The sequence below is a fragment of the Grampus griseus genome (assembly GCF_964374135.1).
Source record: "Grampus griseus genome assembly, chromosome: 8".
Taxonomy (NCBI): domain Eukaryota; kingdom Metazoa; phylum Chordata; class Mammalia; order Artiodactyla; family Delphinidae; genus Grampus; species Grampus griseus.
Window position 1 is genome coordinate 58,226,604 of NC_139002.1, and position 21,705 is coordinate 58,248,308.

The 21,705-nt window shown below is 41.6% G+C and overlaps 1 protein-coding gene across 4 annotated transcripts in view; it reads left to right on the top strand.

Moving 5' to 3' along the window:
- FAM168A (family with sequence similarity 168 member A) overlaps nt 1-21,705 on the top strand; it is a 228,392-nt gene that overhangs the window by 134,540 nt on the left and 72,147 nt on the right. For all 4 annotated transcript variants that reach the window (XR_014297086.1, XR_014297087.1, XR_014297088.1 and 1 more), the window contains exon 2: nt 15,940-16,027. Coding sequence is in view for 1 of the 4 variants with exons in the window: in XM_082660019.1 (XP_082516145.1) it covers nt 15,958-16,027 (70 nt within the window). In the remaining 3 variants the exon portion in view is untranslated. The remainder of the gene's footprint in view (nt 1-15,939; nt 16,028-21,705) is intronic.

Genomic DNA, 21,705 nt, shown 5'->3' on the forward strand with positions numbered 1-21,705 from the left:
TTCAGGCTAAAATGCCACAGATTCTCACTGTTCTTAATATAGTTCAGTAATTCTTCTTGAATAAACATTTCTCAACTTGATGTCTGCCTTTGGTTAATTTTCAGAGGCCTGAAATGGTTGTTTTTGACAATCTTGTTCAGTTTTATTGTTGTTTTTAGGGAAGAGTTTGCTAAGCAGTTTAGGTATTCCAGAAGTTCCACCTCCTTGTATTACTTATGGCATCTTTATTTAACTTTTAAAATTCCCTAGCTAGACCATAACCTCCTTTGGGCAGACACTATCTATATCTTTTCCCTACAGTGTCCATCCTAATATGCATTAAAACTTTAAGCTTTAATTTCTTTATCTGTCTGATGAAATTAATAATCCTTGTGTTGCTTACTTCAAAGGATTAAGTGAAATAATGGCTAAAACCTCATTGTAAACTACAGATCTTCCTCAACTTACAATGGGGTTACATCCCAATAAACCCATTGTGAATTGAAAATGCATTTAATACACCTAACCTACCAAACATCATGGTTTAGCCTAGCCTACTTTAAATATGCTCAGAACACAGCAGCCTACAGTTGGGCAAAATCGTCTAACACAAAGTCTATTTTGTAATGTTGAATATCTCATGTAATTTATTGAATACTATATTTTAAGTGAAAAACAGGATGGTTATATTTTTACAGAATGGTTGCAAGTGTAAATCGGTTCTTTACCCTCGATCACATGGCTGACTTGGAGCTGCAGCTCACTGCTGCTGCTGCTGCCCAGCATCACAAGAGAGTTTTGTGCTACATACGACTAGCTCAGGAAAAGAACAAAATTCAGAATTCAAAGTATGTTCCTACTGAATGCGTATTGCTTTGATACCATTGTAAAGTTGAAAAATCTTAAGCGAAACATCCTGATTTGGGGACCATCTGTATAAGCTTTGTAAATGGTAAAGTTCTTTAAAAAGTTTTAAGGAGTTTGTAAACTACAACACTGCAACCTGTTGTGCATGTGGTACTTCCAAGTGTTCATCCTTCAACCCTGTAACCTTTTTCTTGTCATTTTGTGCTCATAGATTTTGCTGTTGATTTGAAAGAAATAGTTCAGGTGGTTTTGAGGACAGCAGCAGGCTATTTGCAAAACGGTCTGGGAATGAATGCCAGATCCACTAGGAGGGAGGTCTTTAGCACCTCTGTCTGTTTTCCTCAGTCGTCATGCCACCACCTGGCTCACCATTGCTTGTTCTGCCCAAGATGAGCTATCGGTAGAGACTTCTCTGAATATTGGAAGTAAATGCTGTAGAGATGTGAAGCCAAGTAGTTGACTGAGATATGCCAAGAAGTGCCAAGCACCTTGAAACTTTTTCCAGAGTTGTTTTTTGGAGTAGCATGAAGGATGTTCGTTATTTATTCGACTATGCATTGAGTGCCCATTATATGCTGGTAATATTCTGAGTATTGGGGATACGAGACAAAATAAACAGAATCCTTGTTCTCATGGAACTTATAACTCTAATTGGGGAAAGAATAAACAAATACGCAAGAAAATATATCAGTTAGTGATTGGTGTCAATAGGAAAAGTAAAGCAGGAATTGGGGACAGAGAATAACAGTAGGAGTTATTTTTAGATAGGTTGGTTAAAGAAGTAATTTCTGGCAAGGTGAAATTTATGCAGAAACCTGAAGGAAGTAAGGGAGTATGCCATTTGAATATCTGGGGGAAGGGCATTTTAGGTGTGGGAAAGTGCAAGTGCAAAGACCCTGAGGCATAAGCATACATGTGTGTTCAGGGAACAAGGAGGTCATTGTGAGTGGAGTGGAGAAAGCAAGGGATAGTGGTAGGAGTTGCAACTAGAGAGGTGGGCATGTGAGACCAGATCATATAAGGTCCTATAGACCTTTATAAGAACTTTGGATTTTATTCTGAATAAGATGGGAAGCTATTGCAGAGTTGTGTTTGCTGACACAAGTAATGTAGACTTACTGTGGTTCAACCCCAGGGAACAGGGGAAATTCCATACTTGGCTCTGGAGAGGGAGCTAGACAGGACTTGCACAGCAGGCACTTATCTTACTTGACTTACTTAAGAAGTAAAATCAGGGCTTCCGTGGTGGCGCAGTGGTTGAGAGTCCGCCTGCCGATGCAGGGGACACGGGTTCGTGCCCCGGCCCGGGAAGATCCCACATGCCGCCGAGTGGCTGAGCCTGTGCGTCCGGAGTCTGTGCTCCGCAATGGGAGAGGCCACAACAGTGAGAGGCCCGCGTACAGCACAAAAAAAAAAAAAAAAAAAAAAAAAGAAGTAAAATCAGGTTGGATCGGGAGCATATCGCAGCTAAGATCCTAGACAGCTGGCAGTAATAGAAGTCAGGCAGACAGTGCTTTTATTCTCTCATAACTGCCTGTGTGTGTCCAGCAGCGACCCAGTAGGTAGATTTGAACTGCCTCCATGGTGGGATCTATCAGGGTCCAAAAAGAGCACAAAGGGCCCCGAGTTAAAGGAGGGTTAGGGAGGGGCCTGCTATTCCAGAGGAGAAACCAGTGCTGGGTTGGGAGACTAGGGAGACTGGGAAACTCAAACTCATCTAGCACAGTGGAATTAGCTTGGACATTGGAATCAGAAGACCTGGTTATTCTCTCAATTCTTAGTTATGAGACTTTGGGCAAGTTGCTTCATTTCTCTGGACTTAAGTTTATCCACCTATAGTACAGTGAAAATAACACCTATTTTGCAAGATCATTGTGATCTTATAAGACTTATAGGGACTAATAAGGTAAGTCGGTAGCACAGTACTTGTCACCTGGTAGATCTTCAATAAATAGTAGCTGCTGGTAGTAGAGGTAATATTTATAATAGTAGTAATGGTTGTTTACCTTTACAGAATGCTCATTGTATACCAACCATTGTTTTAAGCAGAATTCTTAGGCATCTCAAATTTAAGTCCAAATCCAAATTTCTGTCCTTCACACCAAAACATGCTCCTTTCATAGTTCTCATCCCAGTAAATGGCATTTTTATTATTCCAGTTTCTCAAGTTAACTTTGGAGTCATCCTTGATGTCTTTCTTCCTCTCATACTCTATAGTCAATCTGTTAGTAATTCCCATCAGCTTGATCTTCAGATTATACCCAAAATATGACTACTTCCCACCACCACCACTGCTACCACCCTATTTCAAGCCACCATTACCTTTCATGTGGATCATTTTAATAGCATCCTAACTCATCTCCCTGATTCTCCTCTTGCCTTCCTGCTTTCTGATCTCAGCTCAACAGTCAAAGTAATGTTCTTAAAATGAAGTCAAATCAAGTCACTCTTCTGCTTGAAACACTCCTAATCTCATTTAGAATAAAAAACAACGTCCTTATACTGGCCTACAAGGCTGTACATGATTTGGCCTTCATCACCTGTCTGATCTCACTGCCTACTCTTTTCTCTTTCATTCACTGTGTGTGCTCCAGCTAAACTGGCCTTCATGCTATTTCTCAGACATGGTTCCACTTCAGGGCATTTGTCTTTGCTGTTTTCTCTACTTGGACAGTTTCCCCTCAAGAGACCTGCATGGCTTGCTCCTTCAGCTTTTTCAGGTCTCTGCTTAGATGTCACTCAATAACATTTTCTCTAACTATCTTATTTAAAATTGTACCTTCTCCCCTTGGTACTCCCTATCCACCTTCAGAGGATTTCTCTAGCATTTACTGCCATCTGATATACAGTATATTTTACTTTTTAAAAAAATTTTGTGTCTTCCTCCCCCCTCCCAACTGGAATGTAAGCAGGAATTTTTATTAGTCTCGTTCACTGCTGTATCTCAATTCCTCTATCAAGCTTATGTAAGACAAATGGCATTTGACATAGAAAGTCTCAGGCAGTGTCTTCAAACTGGGCATCAAAATATCCTTGGAAACACAAATACATAGATTTCTGAGCCCCATGCCAGATAGAGCATAGAGGATCTTCTGTACCATGTGAAGGAGTAGGGATTTTATTCTCAAGGCTTTTGAGGGGAGTAATGCCCTTATCCAACCTATGCTTCAATAAAGAATATCAACGATTAATTAGAGTTGGTTAGAATGGGGGAAAAGAGTCCTGTTAGGACTGTTTAATATTTCAGACAAGAGATATTGAAATTTGAACTAGAGAGCAGTAGCAATGAGAAAGGTAAGTTTATGAGGACTTGGTGATTGATTGGGTGTGAAAGAGTGGGAGGAATTTAGGATGACTTTCAGGGTTTCTGGCTTAAAGTGCCAGATGGATAGATTGTCAATAACTGTGAGACGGCCAATACTGGATGGAAGAATGGGCTTGGGGAAGAATGTTGAGTTTAGTTTTGAATGTTGTGAGTTTGAATTGCTTATGGAGTTATCAGGAAGAAACGTTCAGGAAGTAGGTATGTGTGAAAGTAGATGTAGGTGAGTACTGCATTATAATAATTATTTTAAGAGAGATGTGAATTTCATATATCATGAACTAATCTAGACAACTACAAATCTATTTTCTGTCTCTGTAGATTTGCCTATTCTGGACATTTCAGAAAAATGGAATCACAGAATATGTGGCCTTTTGTGATGGTTTTTTTTCACTTCATATGCTTTCAAGGTTCATCCATGTTGTAGTATGTATCAATACTTCATTCCTTTTTATTTCCAAATATTCCATTGTATGGATATACCACATTTCATTTATCCATTCATAAGTTGAACATTTGGATTGTTTCCATATTTTGACTATTATGGATAATGCTGCTATGAACATTTGTGTTCATACATTTTCATTTCTTTTGGTATATATCTAGAAGTGGCATTGCTGGGTCATGTGGTAACTCTGTGTTTAACTATTTGAGGAACTGTAAGATGTTTTCCCAAAGTGGCCATATCGTTTTACATTCCCACCAGCATTGTATAAGGGTCTAGATTTCTCCACATCCTTGCCAACACATTTTATTATCTTTTTGATTATAGCCATCCTAGTGTATGTGAAGTGGTATCTTGTGGTTTCGATTTGCATCTTTTCATGTGCTTATTGGCCATGTATATAACTTCTTTGAAGAAATGTATGTTGAGATTCTTTTCCAATTTTTTAAATTGGGTTATTGGCCTTTTTATTATTGAGCTAAGAGTTCCTTATATATTTTAAATACAAATCCCTTATGTAAATAATCTGCAAAAATCTTCTGTCATTCTGTGGGTTGTCTTTCACTTTCTCAATGGTGTCCTTTAGCACACGAAAGCTTTTAGTTTTCCTTGCCTTTTTTTTTTAATACATTTATCTATTTATGTATTTATTTTTGGCTGCGTTGGGTCTTCGTTGCTGCACGCAGGTTTCTCTAGTTGCAGAGAACAGGGGCTATTCTTTGTTGCGGTGCATTTCTCTTGTTGCGGAGCATGGGCTCTAGGTGCGTGGTTTCAGTAGTTGTGGCTCTTGGGCTCAGTAGTTGGGGCTTACAGGCTCTAGAGTGCAGGATCAGTAGTTGTCACGCACAGGCTTAGTTGCTCAACGGCATGTGGGATCTTCCCGGACCAGGGCTCGAACCCATATTCCCTGCATTGGTAGGTGGATTCTTAACCACTGCGCCACCAGGGAAGTCCCAAAAGTTTTTAGTTTTTTGGTTTTTTTTTAACATCTTTATTGGGGTATAATTGCTTTACAATGGTGTGTTAGTTTCTGCTTTATAACAAAGTGAATCAGTTATACATACACATATGTTCCCGTATCTCTTCCCTCTTGCGTCTCCCTCCCTCCCACCCTCCCTATCCCACCCCTCCAGGCGGTCACAAAGCACCGAGCTGATCTCCCTGTGCTATGCGGCTGCTTCCCACTAGCTATCTACCTTACGTTTGGTAGTGTATATATGTCCATGCCTCTCTCTCGCTTTGTCACAGCTACCCTTCCCCCTCCCCATATCCTCAAGTCCATTCTCTAGTAGGTCTGTGTCTTTATTCCTGTCTTACGCCTAGGTTCTTCATGACATTTTTTTTTCTTAAATACCATATATATGTGTTAGCATACGGTATTTGTCTTTCTCTTTCTGATTTACTTCACTCTGTATGACAGACTCTAGGTCTATCCATCTCATTACAAACAGCTCAATTTCGTTTCTTTTTGTGGCTGAGTAATATTCCATTGTATGTATGTGCCACATCTTCTTTATCCATTCATCTGATGATGGACACTTAGGTTGTTTCCATCTCTGGGCTATTGTAAATAGAGCTGCAATGAACATTTTGGTACATAACTCTTTTTGAATTATGGTTTTCACAGGGTATATACCCAGTAGTGGGATTGCTGGGTCATATGGTAGTTCTTTTTGTAGTTTTTTAAGGCACATCCATACTGTTCTCCATAGTGGCTGTACCAATTCACATTCCCACCAGCAGTGCAAGAGTGTTCCCTTTTCTTCACACCCTCTCCAGCATTTATTGTTTCTAGATTTTTTGATGATGGCCATTCTGACTGGTGTGAGATGATATCTCATTGTAGTTTTGATTTGCCTTTCTCTAATGATTAATGATCTTGAGCATTATTTCATGTGTTCGTTGGCAGTCTGTATATCTTCTTTGGATAAATGTCTATTTAGGTCTTCTGCCCATTATTGGATTGGGTTGTTTTTTTTTTTGTTATTGAGCTGCATGAGCGCTTGTAAATTTTGGAAATTAATCCTTTGTCGGTTGCTTCATTTGCAACTATTTTCTCCCATTCTGAGGGTTGTCTTTTGGTCTTGTTTATGGTTTCCTTTGCTATGCAAAAGCTTTGAAGTTTCATTAGGTCCCATTTGTTTATTTTTGTTTTTATTTCCATTTCTCTAGGAGGTGGGTCAAAAAGGATCTTGTTGTGATTTATGTCATAGAGTGTCCTGCCTATGTTTTCCTCTAAGAGTTTGATAGTTTCTGGCCTTACATTTAGGTCTTTAATCCATTTTGAGTTTATTTTTGTGTATGGTGTTAGGGAGTGATCTAATCTCATACTTTTACATGTACCTGTCCAGTTTTCCCAGCACCACTTATTGAAGAGACTGTCCTTTCTCCACTGTACATTCCTGCCTCCTTTATCAAAGATAAGGTGACCATATGTGCGTGGGTTTATCTCTGGGCTTTCTGTACTGTTCCATTGATCTATCTTTCTGTTTTTGTGCCAGTGCCATACTGTCTTGATTATTGTAGCTTTGTAGTATAGTCTGAAGTCAGGGAGCCTGATTCCTCCAGCTCCGTTTTTTGTTCTCAAGATTGCTTTGGCTATTCGGGGTCTTTTGTGTTTCCATACAAATTGTGAAATTTTTTGTTCTAGTTCTGTGAAAAATGCCAGTGGTAGTTTGATAGGGATTGCATTGAATCTGTAGATTGCTTTGGGTAGTAGAGTCATTTTCACAATGGTGATTCTTCCAATCCAAGAACATGGTATATCTCTCCATCTGTTTGTATCATCTTTAATTTCTTTCATCAGTGTCTTATAATTTTCTGCATACAGGTCTTTTGTCTCCTTAGGTAGGTTTATTCCTAGATACTTTATTCTTTTTGTTGCAGTGGTAAATGGGAGTGTTTTCTTGATTTCACTTTCAGATTTTTCAACATTAGTGTATAGGAATGCCAGAGATTTCTGTGCATTAATTTTGTATCCTGCTACTTTACCAAATTCATTGATTAGCTCTAGTAGTTTTCTGGTAGCATCTTTAGGATTCTCTATGTATAGTAGCATGTCATCTGCAAACAGTGACAGCTTTACTTCTTCTTTTCCGATTTGGATTCCTTTTATTTCCTTTTCTTCTCTGATTGCTGTGGCTAAAACTTCCAAAACTATGTTGAATAAGAGTAGTGAGAGTGGGCAACCTTGTCTTGTTCCTGATCTTAGTGGAAATGCTTTCAGTTTTTCACCATTGAGGATGATGTTGGCTGTGGGTTTGTCATATATGGCCTTTTTTATGTTTGGGAAAGTTCCCTCTATGCCTACTTTCTGCAGGGTTTTTATCATAAATGGGTGTTGAATTTTGTCGAAAGCTTTCTCTGCATCTATCGAGATGATCATATGGTTTTTCTCCTTCAGTTTGTTAATATGGTGTATCACATTGACTGATTTGCGTATATTGAAGAATCCTTGCATTCCTGGAATAAACCCCACTTGATCATGGTATATGATCCTTTTAATGTGCTGTTGAATTCTGTTTGCTAGTATTTTGTTGAGGATTTTTGCATCTATGTTCATCAGTGATATGGGCCTGTAGTTTTCTTTCTTTGTGACATCCTTGTCTGGTTTTGGTATCAAGGTGATGGTCGCCTCGTAGAATGAATTTGGGAGTGTTCCTCCCTCTGCTGTATTTTGGAAGAGTTTGAGAGGATAGGTGTTAGCTCTTCTCTAAATGTTTGATAGAATTCGCCTGTGAAGCCATCTGGTCCTGGACTTTTGTTTGTTGGAAGATTTTTAATCACAGTTTCAATTTCAGTGCTTGTGATTGGTCTGTTCATATTTTCTATTTCTTCCTGATTCAGTCTTGGCAGGTTGTGCATTTCTAAGAATTTGTCCATTTCTTCCAGGTTGTCCATTTTATTGGTATAGAGTTGCTTGTAGTAATCTCTCATGATCTTTTGTATTTCTGCAGTGTCAGTTGTTACTTCCCCTTTTTCATTTCTAATTCTATTGATTTGAGTCTTCTCCCTTTTTTTCTTGATGAGTCTGGCTAATGGTTTATCTATTTTGTTTATCTTCTCAAAGAACCAGCTTTTAGTTTTATTGATCTTTGCTATTGTTTCCTTCATTTCTTTTTCATTTATTTCTGATCTGATTTTTATGATTTTTTTCCTTCTGCTGACTTTGGGGTTTTTTTGTTCTTCATTCTCTAATTGATTTAGGTGCAAGGTTAGGTTGTTTATTCGAGATGTTTCCTGTTACTTAAGGTGGGCTTGTATTGCTATAAACTTCCCTCTTAGAACTGCTTTTGCTGCATCCCATAGGTTTTGGGTTGTCGTGTCTCCATGGTCATTTGTTTCTAGGTATTTATTGATTTCCTCTTTGATTTCTTCAGTGATCACTTCGTTATTAAGTAGTGTATTGTTTAGCCTCCATGTGTTTGTATTTTTTACACATCTTTTCCCTTAATTGATATCTAGTCTCATAGCGTTGTGGTCGGAAAAGATAGTTGATACAATTTCAATTTTCTTAAATTTACCAAGGCTTGATTTGTGACCCAAGATATGATTTATCCTGGAGAATGTTCCATGAGCACTTGAGAAAAATGTGTATTCTGTTGTTTTTGGATGGAGTGTCCTATAAATATCAATTAAGTCCATCTGGTTTAATGTATCATTTAAAGCTTGTGTTTCCTTATTTATTTTCATTTTGGATGATCTGTCCATTGGTGAAAGTGGCGTGTTAAAGTCCCCTACTATGAATGTGTTACGGTCAGTTCCCCTTTTATGGCTGTTAGTATTTGCCTTATGTATTGAGGTGCTCCTATGTTGGGTGCATAAATATTTACAATTGTTATATCTTCTTCTTGGATCGATCCCTTGATCATTATGTAGTGTCCTTCTTTGTCTCTTCTAATAGTCTTTATTTTAAAGTCTATTTTGTCTGATATGAGAATTGCTACTCCAGCTTTCTCTTGGTTTCCATTTGCATGGAATATCTTTTTCCATCCCCTTACTTTCAGTCTGTATGTGTCTCTAGGTCTGAAGTGGGTCTCTTGTAGACAGCATATATATGGGTCTTGTTTTTGTATCCATTCAGCCAATCTGTGTCTTTTGGTGGGAGCATTTAGTCCATTTACATTTAAGGTAATTATCGATATGTATGTTCCTATTCCCATTTTCTAAATTGTTTTGGGTTTGTTATTGTAGGTCTTTTCCTTCTCTCGTGTTTCTTGCCTAGAGAAGTTCCTTTAGCAGTTGTTGTAAAGCTGGTTTGGTGGTGCTGAACTCTCTCAGCTTTTGCTTGTCTGTAAAGGTTTTAATTTCTCCATCAAATCTGAATGAGATCCTTGCTGGTTAGAGTAATCTTGGTTGCACGTTTTTCTCCTTCATCACTTTAAATATGTCCTGCCAGTCCCTTCTGGCTTGCAGAGTTTCTGCTGAAAGATCAGCTGTTAACCTTATGGGGATTCCCTTGTGTGTTATTTGTTGTTTTTCCCTTTCTGCTTTTAATATGTTTTCCTTGTATTTAATTTTTGACAGTTTGATTAATATGTGTCTTGGCGTATTTCTCCTTGGATTTATCCTGTATGGGACTCTCTGTGCTTCCTGGACTTGATTAACTATTTCCTTTCCCATATTAGGGAAGTTTTCAACTATAATCTCTTCAAATATTTTCTCAGTCCCTTTCTTTTTCTTCTCCTTCTTCTGGAACCCCTATTATTTGAATGTTTGTGCATTTAATGTTGTCCCAGAGGTCTCTGAGACTGTCCTCAGTTCTTTTCATTCTTTTTTCTTTATTCTGCTTTCCAGTAGTTATTTCTACTATTTTATCTTCCAGGTCACTTATCCGTTCTTCTGCCTCAGTTATTCTGCTATTGATCCCATCTAGAGTATTGTTCATTTCATTTATTGTGTTGTTCATCGTTGTTTGTTTCATCTTTAGTTCTTCTAGGTCCTTGTTTAATGTTTCTTGCATTTTGTCTATTCTATTTCCAAGATTTTGGATCATCTTTACTATCATTATTCTGAATTCTTTTTCAGGTAGACTGCCTATTTCCTCTTCATTTGTTAGGTCTGGTGGGTTTTTATCTTGCTCCTTCATCTGCTGTGTGTTTTCCTGTCTTCCCATTTTGCTTATCTTATTGTGTTTGGGGTCTCCTTTTCGCAGTTCCCGTTGTTTTTGGTGTCTGTCCCCAGTGGTTAACGTTTGTTTAGTGGGTTGTGTAGGCTTCCTGGTGGAGGGGACTAGTGCCTGTGTTCTGGTGGATGAGGCTGGATCTTGTCTTTCTGGTGGGTAGGTCCACGTCTGGTGGTGTGTTTTGGGGTGTCTGTGGACTTGTTATGATTTTAGGCAGCCTCTCTGCTAATGGGTGGGGGGTTGTGTTCCTGTTTTGCTAGTTGTTTGGCATAGGGTGTCCAGCACTGTAGCTTGCTGGTCGTTGAGTGAAGCTGGGTGCTGGTGTTGAGATGGAGATCTCTGGGAGATTTTCGCCGTTTGATATTATGTGGAGCTGGGAGGTCTCTTGTTGACCAGTGTCCTGAAGTTGGCTTTCCCACCTCAGAGGCATAGCACTGACTCCTGGCTGCAGCACCAAGAGCCTTTCATCCACACAGCTCAGAAAAAAAGGGAGAAAAAGTAGAGAGAAAGAATTAGTAGAAGTAGGAAGAAAGGAAGGAAGGAAGAAGAAAAGAAGGAAAGAAGGAGAGAAAGAAAAGGAAGAAAGGAAGTAAGGAAGAAGAAAAGAAGGAAAGAAGGAAAGAAAGAAAAGAAAGAAAGGAAAGAAAGAAAAGAAAGAAAGGAGGGAGGGAGGGACGGTGGGAGGAAGGAAGGAAGGAGGGAAGGAAGGAAAAAAAGAAAGAAAGAAGATAAAGTAAAATAAAATAAAATATAATAAAGTTATTAAAAAATAATTATTAAGAAAAAAATAATGGACGGATAGAACCTTAGGACAAATGGTGGAAGCAAAGCTATACAGACAAAATCTCATACAGAAGCATACACATACACACTCACAAAAAGAGGAGAAGGGGAAAAAATCATAAATCTTGCTCTCAAAGTCCACCTCCTCAATTTGGAATGATTTGTTGTCTAAAGGAGGGAGGGAGGGAAGGAAGGAAGGAAGGAAGGAAGGAAGATAAAGTAAAATAAAATAAAGTTATTAAAATAAAAAATAATTAAGAAAAAAAATTAAAAAAGAACAAAAAAAACCACCGGACAGATAGAACCCTAGGACAAATGGTGGAAGCAAAGCTATACAGACAAAATCTCACATAGAAGCATACACATACACACTCACAAAAAGAGGAAAAGGGGAAAAAAATCATAAATCTTGCTCTCAAGTCCACCTCCTCAATTTGGGATGATTCGTTGTCTATTCATGTATTCCACAGATTCAGGGTACATCAAGTTGATTGTGGAGCTTTAATCCGCTTCTTCTGAGGCTGCTGGGAGAGATTTCCCTTTCTCTTCTTTGTTCTCACAGCTCCCAGGGGCTCAGCTTTGGATTTGGCCCCGCCTCTGCGTGTAGGTCGCCGGAGGGCGTCTGTTTTTCGCTCAGACAGGACGGGGTTAAAGGAGCCGCTGATTTGGGGGCTCTGGCTCACTCAGGCTGGGGGGAGGGAGGGGCACAGAGTGCCGGACGAGCCTGCGGCGGCAGAGGCCACCATAACGTTGCACCAGGGTGAGGCGCGCCGTACGTTCTCCCGGGGAAGTTGTCCCTGGATCCCGGGAGCCTGGCAGTGGCGGGCTGCACAGGCTCCCCGGAAGGGCGGTGTGGAGAGTGACCTGTGCTCGCACACAGTCTTCTTGGTGGCGGCAGCAGCAGCCTTAGCGTCTCATGCCCGTCTGTGGGGTCCGCGCTTTTACCTGCGGCTCGCGCCCGTCTCAGGAGCTCCTTTAAGCAGTGCTCTTAATCCCCTCTCCTCACGCACCAGGAAACAAAGAGGGAAGAAAAAGTCTCTTGCCTCTTCGGCAGCTCCAGACTTTTCCCCGGACTCCCTCCCGGCTAGCCGTGGCGCATTAGCCCCCTGCAGGGTGTGTTCACGCCGCCAACCCCAGTCCTCTCCCTGCTCCAACCGAAGCCCGAGCCTCAGCTCGCAGCCCCGCCCGCCCCAGCCGGTGAGCAGACAAGCCTCTCGGGCTGGTGAGTGCCGGTCGGCACCGATTCTCTGTGTGGGAATCTCTCCGCTTTTCCCTCCGCACCCCTGTTGCTGCGCTCTCCTCCGCAGCTCCGAAGCTCCCCCCCTCCGCCACCCCCGGTCTCCGCCCGCGAAGGGGCTTCCTAGTGTGTGGATACCTTTCCTCCTTCACGGCTCCCTCCCACTGGTGCAGGTCCCGTCCCTATTCTTTTGTCTCTGTTTTTTCTTTTCTTCTTTTGCCCTACCCAGGTACGTGGGGAGTTTCTTGCCTTTTGGGAGGTCTGAGGTCTTCTGCCAGTGTTCAGTAGGTGTTCTGTAGGAGTTGTGCCACGTGTAGATGTATTTCTGGTGTATCTGTGGGGAGGAAGGTGATCTCCGCGTCTTAGTCTTCCGCCTTATTCCGCTCGTCCCGTCCGCACCGTGCAGTCCACGTCGCATTGGCAACGTCAGCCGGCTGCTCCGTCTAAACCCCGTCTGGCTTCCCCGAGGCCTTGGTGGAAGGTGTGATGACCCCAGCAGGTCTATCCTAGGCCAAGAGGTGGAGGCGGCCTTCCCCTCACCCCGCCGCTCTCTGCTGGGCTCCGCAGAGCCGCGTGTACCTGGGGCAGCACGCCCTCCCCCGTGGTCGCCAGTTTTTAGTTTTGATGAATCCATTTAATCTATTTTTTTCCTTTCGTTGTTTGTGCTATTGGTATCATTAATTACCATTGCCAAATCCGAGGTCACAAAGGTTTAGGCTATCTTTTCTTCTTTCTTCTAGGAGTTTTATGTTTTTAGCTCTCTCATTTAGGTCTTTGATCCATTTGGGGTGCTAATCTTGACCTTGTCCCTTACTTTGTGACCTCAGACTGTTCATTTGCCTTTTTTAAGCCTCACTTTTTTCATCTGTTAAAATAAAAGTCGATATGTGAGTGCACAAAACAGCAACAGAAAACAGATCAGTGGTTGCCACAGCTGGGAGTTGTGAGCAGGGTATTGACCACAAAGATGAGAGAACTTTTGGGGGTGATGAAAATACTTTGTATCTTAATTGTGGTGATGTTTGTACAACTATATACATTTTTCAGGGCTCATAGAACTGTATACCTAAAAGGAGTAAATTTTACTGTATGTATATTATACTTCAGTAAACCTAGCTTTAAAAAAAAAACACAAAAGCCTTACGACAACTCTACAAAGTATGTGTTATTCTTTTCCATTTTGAGGCTAGAGGAAACTGATACTTAGGAAAGTTAGTGGACTTGCCTATGGTCCCACATTTTGTATGTGGCAGTTCTAGGATTTTAACCTAAATCTGCCTGATTGTAGAGCTTGTGATCTTCCTACTCATTTTTAGCCTGTCCCTGACAGTGTGTGGATTCTATTGTAAAAGGCTAACCTTGTGAAAGCCAGGAACCCTGTCTGCCTGTGAGCCACTCACCAGAAGTAGCTGTCTTATTCCAAATTCTGAACCCCTGGCAGATCTCATTTCTGCCAGTCATTAATTGAGATTGGAATCCATGCTGTTGTGGAGTGCTACTCAAACATGGTCTCCTGAGACTGTGGCCCTCATTTTGGAGCAGCAGGAGATCAGTTTCAAAACTGATGAGTTTCTTTGGTTATGAAAAGCAATTTCTAACTTTGTCCAATCAGCAGCACAGAGTACCTTCTCCGTAGGAGAGTGCTCAGATGTTTACAGGGCCCGTTGTGCTGCTTAGCACAGTCTTCCTTACTCTGCTTATTTAGCAGGGAACCGGTCGGGTGGAAGGGAGATCCAAGGCAATCACCGTCATCATTTACATCTGCATGCCACTTTATAGTTTGCAGTGTATTTTAACATCTGTGAACTCTCTTAATTTTCTTAGCACCTTGCCAGGAGAGTGCTTATATTTAGAGAGAGTGTATTCTTGGATAACTCTGGCTGTGTGTCTTTTCCTTAAATTGTGCTGGAATGTGTATATCTCCTGTAACTTTTATCCTGGAATTGTTCTAGTTTCAGTTTGTCAACTGGTGGTAGTTTAATCTAGCCTCTTGCCCTGGGGTGATTTGGCAGCACTGCGCATTGGGTACATTTCAAGTTCTATCCTCTGAATTTGACCAACATCATTTCCTTTTTTGCCTGTTTGCCCCACCTTCGTCTCTTTCGGAACCCATCTTTCCTCCACCTCTCATTCCAGAACCCTGGACAGAGTAATTAATCTCAGAGCAATCGTCATCAAGCCAGCTGTTGACTTTAACAGCCTGTCTTCAATGTTTGACTTGTTTCCTATCCTGAGGTGCTATGGGAGAAGTTAATGACCTAAAAAATTGCCCATCTATCATGTGAGCCTAGTTAGGAGGGAATTGTTTGATTTTTTATGACGTGTAAATAATATGTTTGGAGACATTTTCAAACATGTGTTGGCCTGTGTGTCAGAGCTGGTTCCCTAAACAAGGTGGGACAAATTGGCTGGGTAATAGAGCTTAATGACAGATTTTCCATTAATCAGAATGGAGAACGTGCTTTATTAAGATAATTAACAGATCACTTGTGCAGGTGATACTTATTGCACAGAAATGTCCAAGTTTCTTTCCCTTGAATAAGCTTTGAAAGAGATCTTGGCTATGTTTCCTTGTTTGCATTAAAATGATCAATGGCAGTAAATTCCCGTTTTCTTCCAAAACTGCTAGTAACTAGTATCCTGTCCTCTGTAAGTGCAAAAGGTGGGTGACACACTTGCTGCTCTTCCAGCAGTCTGTGTGTTTATCACCAGGTACTCGGGCTCCCCTGGTGAGGAGTAGAATTGCATCCTTTCCCAGCTCCTAGACTAGCATCCTTAGAATTAGAAAGGGCCTCAGAGAGCCTAAAGTAATTGATTTTACATCAGGACACTGAAGCCCAGAGAGGGGATGGGACTTGGCCAATGCCACACAGTACACTCATGGTAGAGGCATCTGTGGGATAGTGGGACTAGTACTGAACTGAGAATCAAAAGGCCGGGGTTGACATTAGGCAAATTGTGTCACCTCTCTGCCTCTCAGTATCTTCATGTGTACAATGGGAAAAGTGTCTAGCATAGGGCCAAATACAAACAAATGGCTTTTTTGTAGTCCTCTTTCTACTGTACCGTGTTGCTTCTCTATGAGTGTAACCTGAAGATTATAGATCAGAAGTTGATGTCAGGGAGAATGAGCAATCATTAATCAATGCTGTTTTTTTGTTTGTTTGTTTGTGTCTCCGTAGGATTCTCAGTTGTCCACAATGAACCCTGTTTATAGCCCCGTGCAGCCTGGGGCTCCTTATGGCAACCCTAAGAACATGGCCTACACAGGTGAGTGGTGTGGGAATGGCTCTCATTTTGAGAAGTGGTGGTTAAGGATGTTATCTCATAACATTTTGAATGACTTTTGGTATACTGTGCCTCCAAAAGCCCTAGTAAGGCTTGGGAACTTGTAGAAGGGAGACATGTCTGGGGTCTAGTGCAGATGGAAATGACATTCTTAAGACCATGTCTATTGAATTGCCAACTAGGAGAAAGGAAGGGAGGTAACATTTATTTATTACTGAGTACCTACCATGGGCCTAGCCCTGCGCTGGGCACTTCTGCATATCATGTTTAACTTTAATCTTAGAAGTAGTTGTACAGGGTGTGGTTTATTATCACCATTGCACAGATGAGAAACTACAGTTTCAGTAAGAGGCCACAAACAAAAATAGATATTTGAACCCAGGTCTGCTGATTCTGAAGGCTGATCTTTTTCCTGACTGCATACCATGCTGTTTCCTACTGCACTGCCTTTGTGTATGTTGTCCCTCTGTCTAGAATGCCATTGTCCCCTGACAACTTCACCTTATCCTTTAAGATCTCGGCTCTGAGCTCAGACAGCACTTTTCCAGGGAGAATTCTCTCCCTTACTTGGCCTTGGGCAAGCTTCTTTTTTTTAATTAATTAATTTATTTATTGATTTTGGGCTGCGTTGGGTCTTTGTTGCTGCGTGTGGGCTTTCTCTAGGTGCGGTGAGCGGGGGCTACTCTTTGTTGCGGTGTGCAGGCTTCTTATTCGGTGGCTTTCTCTTGTTGCGGAGCACAGGCTCTAGGCACGCGGGCTTCACTAGTTGTGGCTTGCGGGCTCTAGAGCACAGGCTCAGTAGTTGTGGCACACGGACTTAGTTGCTATGGGGCATGTGGGATCTTCCCGGACCAGGGCTCAATCCTGTGTCACCTGCATTGACAGGCGGATTCTTAAAGCTCTTTCAGATAATAGCTAGATGACTTTGGACAAGTTGCTTAGCCTCCCTGAATTTAAATTTATTTTATAAATTGAGATCATATTATCTATTTCACAGGATAGTTATGAGAATTAAATGAGATAATTAGTACTCCATAGGGAGAGAGGGAAGATTGTCTTTGTTTCTACTAATCAGTGAAGATCAGTATCAGCCTGGAACTATGGGGTTTTTTGGCTGAGTTGGGTCTTCGTTTCTACGCTCAGGCTTTCTCTAGTTGCGGCGAGCAGGAACTACTCTTCGTTGTGGTGCATGGGCTTCTCATTGCGGTGGCTTCTCTTCTTGTGGAGCATGGGCTCTAGGTGCGCGGCTTTCAGTAATTGCAGCATGTGGGCTCAGTAGTGGTGGCTCGCGGGCTTAGTTGCTCTGCTGCATGTGGGATCTTCCCAGACCAGGGATCAAACCTGCGTCCCCTGCATTGGCAGGCGCATTTTTAACCACTGTGCCACCAGGAAAGTCCCTGGAACTATGTTTTCAGTTAATTTTTCTGCTGGGATTCTAAGACTACACAGATAGTATAAACTCCACATAAGTAGAATACATTCAAACTTCACACAGGCCAAGGTTTCAAATTCTTCAGGAAACTTTCTTTTTTACCCTTAGCTTCCTGTTGTCTCTGTACTTTTCAGACAAATTTTTTTTCTTTTAAACTGACTTATGACTTCTCTAAATTCTAAGCTTTATGCAGGGGAATTTGAGTTCCAGCTCTTGGCTTCTCCAAGGCCCAGAGGCTCATCTCCCATCCCCTCCATAGCTATGAAAAGCAAGCCCTTTGATTGCCCAGACTGAAAAACCTTCCCAGAGCATCCCAATATCAGTTCACTGTGAGAGTTCCTGATTTTTCATTTCATTTTTTGACCCTGGAGATTTTTTTCTTTCCTAAAATCTCAAGTCTGCCTGTGTTTGTTATATAACATAAACTGTTTGTTATACTTTTTATCCAGCTTTTCTAAGTGTTACGGAGTAGGCAGATTTTCAGGTTATCTTTTCCTCCACATTGCAAGAAATAAAGATCCAAGTGAGATAATCTGTAAGCAAATGCCAAATACAATGCTTTACAGTAAACATTTGTTATTATTGTTAGTAACAATAATGGTTATGTTAAAGAGTGTTAATTACCATTTGGCAAGCACATACTAGGTACTTTATATATATTAATTATAATCTTATTAATCATAAACCCCATAGTACTCTTCTTTTAGCTAAGTAACTGGTAGTTTAATTCAGGTTGTATTACTTGGCCAGTATATGTAGCTTCTGAAGGAGGAGGAGAGATTTGAACTCGGATCTTTATGATATCAAAGTGATATGCTTTCTGTTATAGCAAGCTGATTTGTCTTAAAATATGTGCTTCTTTCACTGCTTCCGGTGATAAGCTAGGGGAGAGGGTTTTCTTTTCAGTTTCTAGGACTAGGGAGCCTCACCTATGAGGAGCTAGGAGCCTGCTCCTGGCCAGCAATTTGGGGTAGACTGGGAAGGGGGCAGTAGAAGTGGAGGGTCAAGTCCATTGTGCTGTCATCTGCTTCAGGGGTAATGGGGTGGTGGACACAGGGAATAGAGAAGTTGGGAAAATTCCTGATTTTAAATTCTCTCTGAAATGTAAGAGGGAAATAAAATACAGCTTTGCAGTTATAATTCTGACACTAATTCCAATGTGCGGGTTCTTTCCGCACACCAAGCTGTTCTCTGACACCAGCTGGGTGTCCTACAGTTCAACTCAATTCTGACACTGTCTACCTGGAGATAACGTCATTTCAGAGGTTGAGAGCTCAGCCCCGCAAAACTGTCCTCATTTCGGATGCCAATCACAAGTCCAGGTTGTGACCTGTGCTTCTGACTGATTGGCTATAAATCAGAGGTTCCCATAACCCCCCTCCTTGGGTTTAATTAATTTGCCAGAGCAGCTCATAGAACTTAAGAAACCAGTTTAGTCACTAGATTATTGGTTTATTATAAAAGGATGTAGCTCAAGAACAGGCAGATGGAAGAGATGCATAGGGCAATGTATGCAGAAAGGAATGTGGATCCTCTAGAGCAGGGGTCTCCAACCCCCGGGCCATGGACAACTACAGGTCCAGGCCTGTTAGGAACCGGGCCTCACAGCAGGAGGTGAGTTGCAGGCCAGCGAGCAAAAGCTTCGTCTGTCACTCCCCATAGCTCGCATTACCGCCTGAACCATCCCCCACATTGCTCTCATTACCGCCTGAACACCCCACCCCACCGTCCGTGGAAAAATTGTCTTCCATGAAACTTGTCCCTCATGCTGAAAAGGTTGGGGACCGCTGCTCTAGAGGGTGCCAGCACTCTCCCAGCACCTCCACATGTTCACCAACCTAGAAGCTCTCGTCCTTTTTGGTTTTTATGTTGGCTTCAGTACATAGGTATGATTGGCCATTGCTGATTGATTCAACTTTAGCCCCTCTCCTCTCCCCAGAGGTCAAGAGGAGGGGTGGGACTGAAAGTTTCAAATCTTCAATAACATGCTTGGTCTCCTTGGCAACTAGCCCCCATCCTTAGGTGCTTTCCAAAAGTTACCTTATTAACATAAACTCGGGTGTGGTTGAAAGGGGTTTGTCATGAATATCAAGACACCCTTTGGGAATTCCCTGGCAGTCTAGTGGTTAGGACTCTGCACTTCCAATGCAGGGGCAGGGGTTTGATCCCTGGTCAGGCCATAGGATCCTGCATACCATGCAGCGTGGACAAAACAACAACAACAACAAAAAGACATCCTATTACTCTTACCACTTAGGAAATTTCAAGGGTTTTTAGGACCCCTGTGCCAGGAACAGAGATGAAGACCAAATATATACTTATTATGTCACAATATCACAGCAATACAATGTATTCCAGTGAACAGTTGTCTTCTAGCCAATTGACAGCATTCTCTCTCTCCTTTTAAAAGCTCTTTTACTGAGCACTTATTGTGTGCCAAAAATTGAGCTCAGTGTTTTACAGACTATTTATTATTTATTTATTTTTTGTGGTATGCAGGCCTCTCACTGCTGTGGCCTCTCCCATTGCGGAGCACAGGCTCCGGACGCGCAGGCTCAGCGGCCATGGCTCATGGGCCTAGCTGCTCCGCAGCATGTGGGATCTTCCCGGACTGGGGCACAAACCCTTGTCCCCTGCATCGGCAGGCAGACTCTCAACCACTGCGCCACCAGGGAAGCCCCAGACTATTTATTTTTATACTTGCAGTAATCCTATGAAGTGGTTATAACTAGCTCCTTGAACACCTTGGAAAAGTGAGTTTAGAGAATATAATCTGTTCATATACTTTCAAATAACTGAATGTGTAGATAGAGTTGTAGAATGAATGTTTATGTCCCCCCAGATTCATATGTTGAAGCTCTAACCCGCAATGTCATAGTATTTGGAGATGGGGCCTTTGGGAGATAATTAGGTTTAGATGAGGTCATGAGGGTGGGGCCTTCATAGTGGGATTAGTATGCTTATAAGAAGAGGAGGAGACACCAAGTTTTCTCTCTGCCGTGGGAGGACACAGCAAGAAGGCTGCCATCAGCAAACCAGGAAGAGAGAGCCCTCACTATAACTCAACCAGGCTGGCACCCTGATCACATACTTCCAGCCTCCAGAATTGTGAGAAAGAAATTTCTGTTGTTTAAGCCACCCAGTCTATGGTATTTTGTTGTGGCAGCTCCAGCTGACAATAAAGATAGTACAGTGAACACTTGAATATGCTTCACATAGATTCACCATGACAATGGGCTTTTTACAGACTGGACATTTCTTTTTCTGAAAGACCTCAGAAATGTTTCTCTGCTAGAAGTTTGAAATGAAGTCAAGACCAAAACATTCTCTATTTTTCTTTTCTTTCTTTTTCTCTTCTTTTCTTAAAATATTCTAATAGTGAGAGTGTCCAAGGATCACCAGAGGTCTGGTATATGTGCTGAAGAGAGGACAGGTTTTGGAACCTATCAGATCTGGAGTAGAATCTAGGCTCTGCCACTAATTAGCTGCGTGAGCTTGAGTGAGTTATTTAACCTTTCTGAATCTCAGTTTCCTCAACTGTGAAATGGGATAATGATCTATACAGATGGTTGGTTCATGGGTCTATGTTTATAAAGCCTCTGGCACCAGACTTATAGTTGACACTCAGTTAATGGTTATCACAATGCACAGCAATGAGTATACCTCTGTAGGGGAAAGAATATGGGATATGGAGTTAGTGACCTAGATTATAGACCTGATTCTGCCACTTAAAAACTATGTGACATCAGATAAATTATTAAACTTTCTCGGCCTCAGTGTATCCTTTGCAAAAAGAAAAAGGACTAGGAATGCCTTCTTTACAAGACAGCTGAGAGTAATAAATGTAACAGGGCCAACCATTGACTTGTGAAATTTCAAAAACCCAATTAGAAAAGAATTCTGAAATGTGAGAACAGATGGACTCCCTTATACTAACCCATCATTTTATAGGTGAGAAGATAGAGGAGTGTTTGAGGAAAGTGTTGGAGCTAGGTCTTGTACCTAGGTCTTCCCACAAAGTAACAACCAAGGTTTTATCCTTGAAAACCTTGCTTGTCAACATCCTGTCCTGGCCACTTCCCAATCTTCTGCTGGCCCAGACCAGCTCACATGCTCTCCCCACTCCTGTTCTGAACCCTAAATGCATTTCCTAGCTTCAGCATGCAGCAAACATGTTAAATACTTCATATACCTCCCACAAAAGACATGACCTTCAAGGTTGCAAAGC